At 62.7% G+C, this 13,272-nt stretch overlaps 5 protein-coding genes across 5 annotated transcripts; 2 read left to right on the top strand and 3 right to left on the bottom strand.

The window, feature by feature from the left end:
- Positions 1-321: 321 nt before the first annotated feature.
- Positions 322-2,250, top strand: CAP60 (capsular associated protein; the record flags this gene model as incomplete). The annotated part of the gene is made up of 1 exon (XM_028616098.1): positions 322-2,250. One exon carries the CDS (start codon positions 322-324, stop codon positions 2,248-2,250), a length of 1,929 nt encoding a protein of 642 aa, XP_028479955.1.
- A 519-nt stretch (positions 2,251-2,769) lies between these two features.
- EHS24_000262 (uncharacterized protein) lies at positions 2,770-8,321 on the bottom strand (the record flags this gene model as incomplete). The annotated part of the gene is made up of 4 exons (XM_028616097.1): positions 2,770-3,255; positions 3,307-7,183; positions 7,222-7,712; positions 8,103-8,321. 4 exons carry the CDS (start codon positions 8,319-8,321, stop codon positions 2,770-2,772), a joined length of 5,073 nt encoding a protein of 1,690 aa, XP_028479954.1.
- A 665-nt stretch (positions 8,322-8,986) lies between these two features.
- On the bottom strand, positions 8,987-10,444 carry EHS24_000261 (uncharacterized protein; the record flags this gene model as incomplete). Its single annotated transcript, XM_028616096.1, has 3 exons — positions 8,987-9,607; positions 9,659-10,271; positions 10,362-10,444. The coding sequence occupies 3 exons, from the start codon at positions 10,442-10,444 to the stop codon at positions 8,987-8,989; spliced, it is 1,317 nt and encodes a 438-aa protein (XP_028479953.1).
- Positions 10,445-10,846: 402 nt separating this feature from the next.
- LSM3 (U4/U6-U5 snRNP complex subunit lsm3) lies at positions 10,847-11,405 on the top strand (the record flags this gene model as incomplete). The annotated part of the gene is made up of 5 exons (XM_028616095.1): positions 10,847-10,911; positions 10,969-11,020; positions 11,142-11,237; positions 11,297-11,350; positions 11,388-11,405. 5 exons carry the CDS (start codon positions 10,847-10,849, stop codon positions 11,403-11,405), a joined length of 285 nt encoding a protein of 94 aa, XP_028479952.1.
- Positions 11,406-11,739: 334 nt separating this feature from the next.
- Positions 11,740-12,939, bottom strand: EHS24_000259 (uncharacterized protein; the record flags this gene model as incomplete). Its single annotated transcript, XM_028616094.1, has 2 exons — positions 11,740-12,175; positions 12,323-12,939. The coding sequence occupies 2 exons, from the start codon at positions 12,937-12,939 to the stop codon at positions 11,740-11,742; spliced, it is 1,053 nt and encodes a 350-aa protein (XP_028479951.1).
- Between the last annotated feature and the right edge of the window lie 333 nt (positions 12,940-13,272).

Below are 13,272 nucleotides of genomic sequence, written 5' to 3'. Positions count from 1 at the left end.
GAAAGACATGCCAGCTCACCGACGACTCCGCTCTCCGTGCACATCTCGTCTTCAACCTCTCTGCTGTCACTCATCTCCACCTTGGACCCGGTTCTCCTTCTCCCACCCATCCTCCCTCCCGCCCTCCCTCCCCTCGCCCCATCCCGGCCACCTCTCACGACTCCCTTTTGGTCTCCCCCCCGGCTTTGGTGACCTCGGCGACCTTTCCTTTCGCGTCTTTCCAACGCGTCGTCAACTCGTCCAGCACCTTCACCCAAGCCCAAGGGCTTTGACCACCGTCGGCCCCACCCCGCGTCTCCTGGCGCTGCCAACGTGCCGACCATGCCGATCTTGACACAGCGCGGGTTCTCGCTCACGCCCGCGCAGCAGCGGCTCGCAATCCGTGGTGGACTGCTCTTCGTGATCATTCTTCTCCTCCGTTCCCTCCTCTCCCCCTCGAAGCGCGCCGACGAGATCCAAAGCCATGGCATGTTTGAGCGTGTCCTCCTCCCCGAAAAGTACCTCGACGTGTACAAGTACCCCTTCCTCCAGGCCAGGATAGGCCGCGACGACCGCCCAGACCTGTTTGACGACGAGGTTGGGGATGGTATCCTTGATTTTTGGCAGCGCTTCCAAAAGCCATTTATCACGGGCAAGGACACGGCGCACCTTGACACCCAGGTCATGCGCTCGGTTGTCGACGATCTCCTCCAGTTCAACGGCTGGGTGACTGCCTCGTGCCAAAAGCTCGTGCGTCCCTTTGGCCAAAACTCGGGCCATGACAACTACGAGGACCTCGCCAGCGCCGACAACCTCTACTATGTGGCCGTTGTCGTCCACTCGGCCGACCACTTCCTCGTTGACCAGCTGGCCGTCATTGTCCAGCTCGCGCGCCGTCTGGGTACCCGCAACATCTTTGTGTCGATGCTCGACCAGGGCTCGGCAGACTCGACGCCTACTCTCTCGGATCTCTGCGAAGCCGTCCTTACGATCCTGGGCATTTCGTTCCGTATCCGCCGCATTCCTCCCCTCTCCATCAACTACTACCCTCTCGAGGAGGCCGAGGTCCGTAACGCGGTCCTGGAGCCCCTCCACGAGCTGTGGGACAAGCGTTCAATCAAGTTCCACCGCGTCATCTGGCTCAAGGGCTTCACCTGCCCGATGGACATTCTCGAGTCGCTCCGTGTCTCCGAGGTCAACAAGGCCGCCATGACCTGCGGCATGGACTGGGCCGAGCACAACGGCTTCTTCATCTTCTCGGACCGCTGGCGTACGCGTGACATTGCCGGCGACCTCTTCCGTCAGGCTCGTTCGTCGTCCAAGCCCGAGGCTGGCCCGCCCCGCGACAAGGTCGGCACCGAGCGCTACACCCACCACTTGCCCTTCCAGGTCTTCTGCTGCGAGTCGGGCACCCACGTCGTTGACCCCGAACAGTCGTACTACCGCGGCATCGCGTACCGCGCCGCGAGCAACGCCGTCAACGTTACTGGCAGCGCCGACCTCTCGGCCGACCCTGACACTCCTTGCATGGACTCGACCCAGATGTGGTTCTGCCGTGACATGTGGGTGGACGCTGCCCGCTCGGGCCTCAAGAACACCGACCGCGGCCCCCGCCGTAACCAGAACAAGCGCGAATTGATTGAGGTCGCCCAGAACATTGAGCCCCTCGAGAAGCGCGAGCAGGACCTCAAGGCCAAGGCCAAGCGCGCCGAGGCTGACAAGCGTGCCGATGCCGATGTCGCCGCCGAGGAGCTCGCCGACGGCGAAAAGGCCAAGGGACGTGTCGCCGCCGAGATTGCCGCCCAGGTCGCCGCTGCTGCCGAGGACGACCCGGCCGCCCAGCGCGAGGTCCCCAACCGTGACAAGAACGACGCCCACGCCGACAATGACGGCACCGAGTCGCCGGCCGACGGAGGCTCGGGTACCGACATTGACGCGATGGACGAGGACGCGGCCAACCCGGCTCCCGAGGCGCTCAAGAAGGAGGACCTGCCATTCATGATCCCCAACACCGAGTTCCTCCCGGCGCGCATCCTCGTCAACCCCCGCTGCCTGACGACGTACGGCGGTGTCTCGCACACCAAGCTCGCCACCGACCTGTTTGGTGGACCAAAGGACCACGTCTCCCACGGCGACGGCAACTATGCGCTCGAGGACTGGGCCGGCGCGCCCGACTCGTTTGTCTGCCAGGAAATGCGCACCACCGGCGGCCGTACCGCCGCCAAGTCGCAGCGCCGCGTCAGCTTTTTGCTCCAGCAAGAGGTAAGCTAAACGCAGCACATGCACGGTGTATCATTAGCTGACCTCCTTTTTTTTTCTTTCAAGCTCGACATGCCCATCTACGGCCACTAGACTCCATGGACGATGAGAGAGGCAGGCGAGGGGACACGACATAGATATCGATATGCACACTGTTGGCGGAACCAGACGGCGACTGGCACATGAGCAGACACTGATATATGTTTCGTCCGCACCCGCAACAATGCCTTTTGAGACCCAGCCAGATCCCCACCTCTGCCAGGTTCATCATGCAGTGCATTTCTCGGCCAAGAATCACTATTTTGACACGGTCGCTCGCTCGCTCACTATGAACTAAAACTATTGGAATGGGAAAAAAAGGCATTCGACTCGTTTAGATCGTCCATCCAACACAAAAAAACACACACACAGATCAAACTCTATAATCCACCGCCCTCGCGCGGCGGGTGGCGGGCGGGGTGCGCCTCTCATTCCTTTTACTCTACTTGATTTTGGGTACTTGCGGGAGTGGTGGTGCTGTGACTTGCGTCTCTACGACGCGTTCCTCTCCTCGTGGGCGCCGTGGCCCCTGTCCGAGCCGTTGTACGAGCCTCCAGGCATGGCGGGCGACCCGTTGCCGTCGGCAGCGCTCATGGGGCGGCCGTAGGCCCCACCACCCCCGCCGCCACCGGCAGGCGGCGAGGCCCAGCCAGGCATGCCGGGCTGCATGGCCGGAGACATCATGCCGGGCGAACCCATGCCAGGCATGCCCATGGGCGGCATGCCGCCCATGCCAAACTGCGGGAAGCCGCCGTACATGCTCATCGGGCTGCCGTAGCCGTACATGCTCATCGGGCCGCCGGCGCCAAAGGGCGATGCGGCGCGGTTGGACGGCGTGGGCGAGTTGCGGCCGTCCTGCGTCTGCGCGTCGCCCATCTGCGAGCCGGCCTGCGACATGGCGTACATGGTCTGCTGGTAGGCCATCTGGGCGGCCATCATGGCCTGTTGCTGGGCAGCGGGGGACATCATGCCGTAGGGCTGGAAACACGGTTAGCTTATCCCCAGTGCGGGTTGGATGTAGCTACTCACGTTGTAGCCCATTTGAGGGGCCATGCCGCCGTATCCACCCATACCGCCCATACCGCCGGGATACTGGGGGAAGCCGCCGTAGCCAGGCATGCCGGGCATGCCGCCGCCATAGCCACCTTGCATCTGGCTGCCTTGCAGTTCGTCAATCTTGCGCTGGCGTTCCTCGGCAATGCGGCGCTCGCGGTCACGGTCGGTGAGCGTCGCGCCAATACCGCCGGGAGCGCTACGCTGGGACTCGTGCTGGGCGACAACACCAAGCAGACCCGTAGAGGGGGGAGGGGGCTTGGCGGGGACGTTGATGAGGGACGACCCAGTCTCGCGGGCGACCTCTTCTTGACGCTTGGCGCTGCGGTCGTCCTTGTCCTGCAGGCCGGCGCTGAGGAGACCGCCGGGAGTGAACGCCTTGGTGAGGGTGACCTGGGGCTCTTCGAGCTGCACAAACGTGCCCTTGCGCTCCTGCATACCGTGCTCGACGGAGAAGTTGGCGTTCCAGACGTTCTGGCGCGTGGCGGGCGCAGGCGGCTGCGGGAGGGGAGCGACAGGGTGGGCGGGCTGTTGCAGCTGGGGCGGCATGTGACGGTGCGGTGCGGGAGGAGAGCGCGAGCGAGGACGGTCGGTCGTCTGGCCAATGTTGAGGTTGTTCATGGACTGGACAGGCATCTCGTAATAGTCGCCGCCGTTGCCGTTGCCATTGCCATTGCCGTGGCCATTGGAGGGTCCGACATCGTAGAACGAGCGGGTGCGCTCGTAACTGGGCTGAGCCTGCATCTGGGGTGGGATGGCAGGGAGAGCGCGCGAACCACGGCGCTCGACAGTGGCCTCGGGGTACTGCTGTTGCTGCTGGCTGTAAGGGCGAGAGGCAGGCGAACGGTCCTCGTCCTCCTCGACCTCTTCTTCATCTTCGTCTTCGTCGCTCGACTCGTCGCGAGGGGTAGGCGTGCGCGCCATGCCGCGGTTGGCACGACGACCACCGCCGGGAACGTTCATGACCGAGCGCTGCTGCTCTGTCTGAGCCTCTGCCTTTGCACGACGCTCGGCAGCGGCCTTGGAGGGTGCGAACGATGATCGGGCCTCGGGGGCGGTGGGGGTGGGGGCTTGTGCTTGGACGGGCACAGGTGCAGGTGCAGACTGCGCTGGCACTGGCGCTGGGATTGACGACGCCCGCGTGGCCTTGGAAGCGACGGGCGAGTTCTGGTCGGCATACGCCATGAACGCGGCGGCATCGTTATACTCGCCGCTGCCGCTGCCGCCAGCTGCGGCCGGGTTGGTGTGGACTGCCAGCTGGGGCTTGGGGTGGTTGAACGAACTCGCCATGGTGGAGGTCTGCGAAATTGGTGGTGAGACGTGCGCCCTAGGCTCCGACTCGCGCGAGCTGATGCTGCTGGACGGCGGCTTGCTAAAGGTGGTCGAGACCGGCGTGTGGTCCTCCTCGAGAATGCCGCGAGAAGTGTTACTGTTCGAACGAGTGGAAGTCGGAATTGCGCGAGCTCCAGATGGACGACGGGCGACTTCAGGTCGGTGGGAGGGCTCAAACTGTGTCACAACAGGGGCGGCCCGAGCTGGCTGCCTGTCGGAAGTGCTGGAGCCTGGGCTGGTCGGGGACTTGACTGGTGGCGCTACAGGGACGGCGGGGATTGGCACTACTGGTGGTGGTGCGATGGAAGCAGGCTCCTCGACCATGTTCATCAAGTACATGGCCGCTGGTTCGTCTCTGAGCAACGGCTCCGACGATGGCGCACGCTGCGGCTTGGGCGCGTGCAACGTGTCCGAATGCTGCGAACGCGATGATTGGCTATCCTGGCGCGAGCCCGCACCGGCGGCCACAGCTGCTGCTGCAACGCCGGCACCAGCGACGACGGCTCCAGCGGCAGCCAGTGCCTTTGCACTGGACGTGGGCGGTGACGACGGTGAGACCTTTGAGGGCGACATATTCCTGACAGCGGTGCGCTGGTCAGGAAGGCCTGCACCAGACACCTGTGGCTGCTGCTGCTGCTGTTGCTGGTGGGGCACCGCATTGGCGTCCGGGCCGAGGGTTGTAATACCGAGGGCAGAGCCGTTTGCAGGCACAGCGGTACGGTCCGAAAGCTGCTGCTGTTGCATCTGTTGGTATTGTTGTTGGAGACGCTTGGGCGAACGTTGAGGCTGAGGCGGAGGCGAAGGCTGGGACAGCTGTGCAGCGGCGTGGACATGAGGCGCTTGGACAGGGTTGGGCGGAGTTCCAAGCTCGCGGGGTCCAGGACCAAACGTTGCGTCCGTCATGAGCGAGTTGGAGCGCTGCTCCTCCATAGGCGTTTCGAGGTGCTCGGCCTGGTCGGGGATGGGGTTGAGGTCAGGCTGGGGGAGGTTGCCGACAGGTTCGGGATGGGCAGGGCCACGCTTGGTCGAGTTGGCACGCGATGCCTCGGCCTCAGTGATGGGGGTCAGCGAACGAGCTGCCTCGCCGGGGGACGTCTCCTCTTGATTGAACGAGAGCGGCGGGAGACGGAAGTCTGCGGATGACTGGCGCTGCGGCTGGACGCCGCCGGCGGAACGGTCGGCTTCAGGGCCGTCTTCGGCCTCACGATCGGTCTGGCCATACTGTTGAGGCTGCTGAGGCTGCTGAGGCTGCTGAGACTGCTGGGCCTGAGCCATCTCACGCTGCTGAGGGGCGCGCGACTGCTCGGCCTGGTCCTGCTGGTACTGAGACTTTTCTGGCAGCTCCTCGGGGATGGTCTCGGGCTGGGCAGCAACATACTGGGCCTTTTCGTCACGAGGCGTCGCGACGGGAGCCGCGGGGCCGAGACGCTGACGACGGAGAACGAGGTTGTTGAACTGTGCGCGAATGCCGGGTGTGTTGAGACGGAAGTTGGCAGCCTGTGCATCGTCCATTGAAAGGAAGAGGTCGCCGCGGAACTCGCCGTTCGGGTAACCAAAGACGAGACTCTTGGGGTCCTGCCTGTCCCAGCTGTATCCCTGTGGACGGCCATGGAGTCGGAAGGCATCGTGGAAGGCGGTGACCCAGCGAAGCATGGTGGCGACTGGGGTAGGGGGCTGGGGCGCAGCCGGGTCGTCGGCCACGGGCTCGGGCATGATCAACGCCCAGCCAGAGTCCCGGAGACCGCCCTCGATGGTGACCAGCTCGCCACTGATGCGTCCGACGGCCTTCATCAAGTTGGACTGGACGATGACTTCGACGCGCTCGGGGAAGACGGCGTACGTCTGGGTGACGTTGGTGAGGGTCAACACCGGGAGGGAGGTGGTACGGTTCTTGGATGTGCGAGGTTGCTGGTAGAACGAGGCCATGGGCACACCAGTGTTGGGCTCCTGGACTTCTTCGTGCTTGTTGAGACTGAATAGAGAGTGGCGGCGAACACTGCCCGTAGCACTGGCATCCTCCGAAGCACCAACGGGGTCCGAGAGCACGAGCCAGAGACGGTGCCACTCGGTGCCCCCCATGATCCTTACACGGACCCAACCTTCAAAGCGCCCGCGGACAAGGGGTGACATTGGTTCCTCGTTACGGAGGACGGACTTGATAAGGTGGGCGGTGTAGATTTCCTCAAGACGGGAACGCTCCCAGGCAGCAAGGCGGAGACCAGTCGTCCAGCGGATGAGCTCGCGGTCCGTCGGGGTCGAGAGGAGCAGACGGTTCGAGCCGGCTGTGTTGAGCGAAAACACATAGTTGTGGGGGTGCGAGTTGGGTCGGTGCGGGGGAGGAGGGAGGGGGTTGAGGAGCTCGAGCGACGACTCGGTAATGTTAAAGTAGGTCGGTGGAACCTTTGCTCCGCGAGCAGCAGCCGCACGCGTCTCCTTCATCGACCACATGGAGAGTGACGTGCCCGAGAGCTGGAGCCAGACGGCGTCCCAGTCATTGTTCGGCGAGCCGGGGACGCCCTGTCTGCTAGGTTAGCGTGTACCCGCCCTTTCGGAACCTACTTTGGCTGCTGACCAGCGCTGGTACGGGCCAAGATCATCTCCACCTCGGGCGGAGAAGCGACATAGGTCTTGTGCGGCTGGAGGGATATGAGCTCCACAATCGTATCAAACTGGGAGCGGAATGCCGGGTCGGTGATGGCCGGTGCGCCCATGGGCGACGACAACTGCATGCTGTGCTTGAAGGTGCCGGACGAAGCAGGCGACTGGGGCACGCTGTTCTTCTGGTCGTACTGGTCGTTGGGGCCAGAGGCGTATCCCATACTCCTGGCACGGGCGGCGTTGGCCGGAATGGGCCCAAAGTCGCCACCACCTTGCATTTGCTGTTGCTGCATTTGCTGCTGGTGCATCTGCTGTTGCTGCTGTCGTCCTTGCTGGGTACCAGCCATGACGCGGCCGTTTTCGTGCACGAACGACTCGCCGTGCTGAGGTTGACGGAGTGGGGCGCGGCCGTTGACAGAGAATGACGATAAAGGACGAGAGCTCTGGACAGGCTAAGATGAAGAGTCAGCATGTTTGTCATGTCGCAGACGCAGTCTGGCTTCTGTGTGTTGACGTTCCAAGGTTGCTTCGCTGCGAAGCTTGGACCGGGGCGACGATCTGCTCCATGCCCCAACCCAGGCCCGCATAGGCGTACAGCGCATCACGCATCACGCGCAATACGGCGGCCTGCGAAAGGTCGCCCCAGCTGGATGCGCGAGCGTGCAGCATCCCATGTCTGTTGAGCGAGGGACGTGCCCACAAGATGCAGTGGGCAAGGCCGGCCGACAACCCCCACTGAATCTCCGTTTGCTGGCTGTGTCTCTCTGTCTCGCTCTGTCTCGCTCCTCTCCGACCGCACTCGGCAAATGGGGGAATGAAAAACACAGTCGTCATCTACCCACCTCGTCCTTGTCCTTTTTGCGGCCCAGGCCCAGGAATCCCGACCGACGCTTGCTCTTTGTGCCGCTGTCTGTGGTGTCTACGCTGGCGATGCTGGCGATACGGTGGGGGGGCACGCCGATGTTCATGGCCGTCGACGCCATGGACGACATGGAGGCACGGGGGTCGTCGGGAGCCGGCAGTGGGGAGACTGCCGCCTGGTGGCTTTTGCGCTTGAACATTGTGGGAGTGTGTTGAAGCACGCGCTCGGGGGAGGGTGTGGTGTCTCTACAGAGACACCGCTGTGTGAATGCTGTGGTGGATGGGGTGTGTGTGTGTGTGTGTGGAGGACGGATGGAGAGACGAGGGGTGGATGGGATGGAGAGGAGGAATAAAGGGGTGGTGTCGGGGGTTGGAGAAGGGAGAGAGTATATGACGGAGGCGTCGAGCGTCGTGCAGGGAAAAGAACGAGAGCACAAGGGACAAGCGGCCGCGGGGGTGGTGTGTGCCTGGGGGAAATGGTGGGCTCTCTCGCCTGCAGACAACGCATGTTCCTTCGGCATCTCTTGCACAGCCTTGCAGCAAGCCTTTGTTGCTCTGGTGCACCATGTTTTTGGGCTTTACTGGCACTCTGGTACTCTGGTAACATGTTACTGCGCAAACCATATGCATATACACGATGCTACCCCACAGTTCTCCAGCCGACACGGGGCTTGTCGCGTTGCATATCTCCATGCCCCACAATCTAAGGCCTCTCCCCTTCTATTAACCTAACCGACACGCCTGGAACGCCGCCATGCGCGTCATGCAGTGCCCGCCTCTACAGCCAAAACACACACCGTCAACACGTCTCTCCTGCAAGCCACAAGAGACCGTGTGTGGACAGACAAGAGACCCCTTCCCCCGCTTACTTGTTCTCCTGCTCGCGCTTGTGCCAGTCGAGACGGATTTGCTCACAGCGCTCAGCCAGGCCCTTGGCCACATCGGCATTCTGGTCCCACTTGTCCACCTCGCCATACTTGACGGTCGGGGCACGCAAGGGCCGAGACACGACGTGCAGTTTGGGTGCGGGCGTCTTGGCTGCCGAGAGGAGGAACGTGTCGGCAATAAACGCCGCGTACAGCATGGGCATGGCGCCAGCCGTGGCCCACACAGGGTGGTAAGGCGAGCCGATAAGGTGCGCAAAATAGAACGTCAGCCAGTAGCAGTACCACTTGAGCTTGACGAGCCACTGCCACGCTCCCAGACCCGCAACCGCAATGTTGGTGGACACGCAGCCGGGCTCGGCGACGATACAGCGGATGGGGCGCTCCTCCTCGCCGAGGTCGCCGTCGAGGGCGGTGAGCACCAGGTCGCCCATGTACTTGGACGCGCGGTACGACTCGTCGTAAGAAAGCAGCTGGTAGTCGTCCAGAGGGTCCTCCTTCAGGCCCTCGGCGTCGGCCTCGATCGACGAGGTGTACACCACACGGGGTTCGAAGGGGAGCGTCTTGGGCGACGCGCGGAGGAGGGGAGTAAGCTCCTTGGCCTGCAAAATAGTGTCAGCGAGAGTGTCGTCCAGTGAGCGTCAGCCACTCACCAGAATGTAAGGGGCCAGCACGTTGACACCCCACACGCTTCCACGCTCTCCATCAGCCGAACGCTCGCCGACGTTTTCAATGTTGTACCGGGGACGGTGGAGGGCGTGGATGAGACCGTTGGTCAGGACCTGCATCATGAACCGGCCCATGACGACCTGCTTGAACGCCGCGTAGCCGGCATTGAGGAACAAGCTCGTGACGTGCGGGTACTTGTCGCCAATACGACGGGCAAAGGACAACAGGCCCTTGTCGCCGCCCACACTGTCGAGGTCGACCAGCTCGTACTCGACCCGCAGGCCTTCCTCCCAGCCATACGGGACGGGGATGCCCTTTCGCCTGCGAGCTGCCAGGTCCTTTTTGTGACGAGCAAGGACAGCGTCCCGGGCGGCAATAGCGTTCTTCTCACTCCTGCATGCGAGCACGAGCGTAAAGGTCGGGTGCGGGCGGGGAAGGGACGCGGCAGTGCTTGCTGCTGCTGCACCGGGGCCGTCGAGCAGGCCAGAGAGCGGAGAGGGCAGGGCGGCGAGCTGGGGGACAGCGCTTGGCACGGGCACACCAGAGTCGACAGAGAGGTTGCGCAGCAGCTCGTGGCAGATACCCAGGCCAAAACCGCTGACAGTCAGCTGGGAGGCCCAAAAACAAGGGGACATGGCTCATCCATGACAGACAGCGGACAGCTGCTAGCTCGCGGAGTAAACTCACCTGTTAGCACCCGTCACAATGGCGATGATGCGGTTCGCGTCTGCGGCGGGAGCCGACAGTGTCGGTGTGCTTGTGCCGCTCATGCTTGGTGGTATTGGGATGGTACAACAAAGAAAGTATGGTTTGAGGGAAGACGCGTTCTCCGTCTCAACTTATGGCACGATCGTGCCTTCCAGCCGGGAAATCAGTGGCAGCTGCGTGGCCGGGACACCTGTTGACCCCGCGTCGTCCCACCGTGGACTGCAGTGAACGGTTCCCCTGGCATGATACGTATACCTGGTAGAATATAACGAGCTCTTCTTGCATGCATGCATGCATGCATGCACAACACCCATACGCAGGTGCGATCTCCACAGGACGTTCAGGTCACGTGACTCTTTTAGCGGGACCAATTCGCCACCTTCCCCCTCCTGTCGGCCAGGTTCATGACATTGCTCACAGCTACGACTGTCAACAACGCCCATCCAACTCATCTCACTACCACAATGGAGGACGCCGTCAACGCTACCATCTCTGAGCCTCTCGACATCGTCAAGCTCTCCCTCGGAGAGTGAGTTTGCGCCCAAGTTTCAACCCGTTTGGACGGTAAACTGACAATGCCCCTCAGGCGCGTGTTCATGAAGATGCGCGGCGATAGGACCATCACTGGTACTCTGCATGTGAGTAGTGCGGAGCGGGAGGTCTGCTACGGAAATGAATGCCAGAGTTAGCAGGCCCCTCCGTTCTTCTCGCGGCACCCCACGTTCCGTGGGACGCGACGGTCCTCAGCTGACGCCCCAGGCCTACGACGCGCACATGAACGTCGTGCTGTCCAACGTCGAGGAGTCAATACACATTGTGGACGTCAACGAGGACGGTATCCCTCAGGCTCCCCGGGTGGGTTTGCATTCTCCTTAACAGCAACCCATACCAAGCACTGACAATGTCTCTCCCAGGTTGAGCGCCGTAGCCTCGAGATGCTGTTCGTGCGCGGCGACGGTGTCATTCTCGTGAGTTGTGGGCAGCCTTCCCTAACTAACTCCTCAGCTCTCGCCCACGCAGTAGACTGCTGGTGACGATATATATAACCCGATCTGAGCGAGCTGCACGAGTAGCGACGCCAGAGACGTAAACCAATGTACATGTGCATAAAGTAGAGCGTGGTACATTGTGTGGCTGCCTCCCTGACTCTTTCCTTCCACTCTAAAGGTCAATGCTCCCCGATGTCTGGTGACAATGTACATGTGCATAGTCCCAAGACGTGACAACATGTGCTATGAGATGTGGGTGCTATTTGCTACGGATTGCAATGGATTGCTGCTGTGATCTTCCTCTTGGTCTCTCTCTCTCTCTCCCTCTCTCTCCCTCTCTTCCCCGTGCTCTCCCTCCCGCCGCACGCCTAGTCGTGCATCTGCTCGTCAAACTCTCCGCCCATGCTCGGTCCAGACTCCATGCTGCCATGTCCGGCCCCGTCATACTCGTCGTCCCCCTCTGCAAAATTGCTGTCTCCCGGCTCGTCTTCTCCGAGCATGTCGTTGTCGAACCCTTCTTGCTCCCGTGCCTTCTTGGACGCCATAGGCAGGCCGTTGCCCGTGTCGTGTCGCATGGACGCAAACACGCTGGCAGCGGCATACTGCTCGTCGGTGTCGAACACGTCGTCGTCGTCGGCGTCTACGCGCAGGCGGGCGTAGACGGCTGCGTCGGCGGCGCGGCCGAGCTCGTCGTCGATCCGTCTTGGTTGGGACGATGAAGCGGACATGTTCAGGCCGGCCATGCGTGCGGCGGTCTGGTTGTCAAAGTCGCGTTCGCCGAGGGCAAGAGTCTGGGAGATTGGCCTGGGGCGTGTTAGCAGGAAAGCTGGTATGGGGAGAGGGACGGCCGGGCATTGGTCATTGGTTGCCGCCAACAACTGGGGCAACCAAAGCCCCCTATCGGCCACCTTGCGCCCACCCGACGCGAGTCCAGTCATCTGGTGCACCCACAAACTCATAGCAGGCCTTGTCTTGCCTGCCTCCGTCCGTTGGATTTGGTCCAGTGCGCGCGCCTTGCCGCTCCTGCTCGTCGGGCTGGTCGCGAACGCCGCCGAGCTGTTCTCGAGACTGATCCCGCCCAGACTCTCGGCGAGCAGCTCGGCCTCGCGCGCACGCAGCTGCTGCCGCACAGCGAGCAGCCGTTCGCGGACCGGGTCGTCGCCCTCTGCTGCGCCGCGCGTCGCATAGTAGGCCGTCACGGGCGATGTGCCCGGCGCAAAGCCCACACTGGCAGCACCAGCACCACCCGGTGCGCCTGGTGCGGGGCCCTGTGCCGACGGGCGCGACGCTCCCGGAATGCCGATTCCGACGCCGCCGGGAGACGTGGCCGCACCGCCGCCGAACCCAAAGCCGGCGCCGTTGGGCGAGCCCACGATGAGTGGAGACGTGGGTGCGCTGGGCGAGGTGCTGAACAGGGCGCTCTGGAGGACGCGCTCGTTGCGCGCAAGCCGCTCGCGCACCTCGGTGAGGGTCAGGTGGCTGATGTCGTCGGCGGCGCCAAACGACGAGCGGTGTGGTCCGCCGCGCGCCGGCGTGCGCCCGGGGACGCGGACTGGCGCCGTGGGCATTTGGTGAAGAGAGGGAGAGGTGGGTGGGCGGGATGGGGTGGGTTGGGTGGGTTGGGGGGGGGTTGTGTCGATGTTGGGTGGTTTGCGTGTACGATTCTTGGGCTGTGGCTTTGTTCGGATGATTGATTGAGGAACTGGATGGATGATGCAGGCGTCATTTATGGACCGGGGGCTTGGGCGGCAAACGCGGGGGGTAAGGAAGGAAGGCAAAGAAGGAAGCTGATAAGCGTTGGTGCAACGTAAAATAGGTGTCATAGTCCCGGGAGCGGCCCAGGCACGGAAATGGAGCCGCTTGGAAAAGAGGGGGGCACATTCAAAATGTGGTGCACCCGG

This window comes from Apiotrichum porosum, assembly GCF_003942205.1.
Source record: "Apiotrichum porosum strain DSM 27194 chromosome Unknown scaffold_1, whole genome shotgun sequence".
Taxonomy (NCBI): domain Eukaryota; kingdom Fungi; phylum Basidiomycota; class Tremellomycetes; order Trichosporonales; family Trichosporonaceae; genus Apiotrichum; species Apiotrichum porosum.
This window is presented reverse-complemented; position numbering and strand designations above follow the sequence as displayed.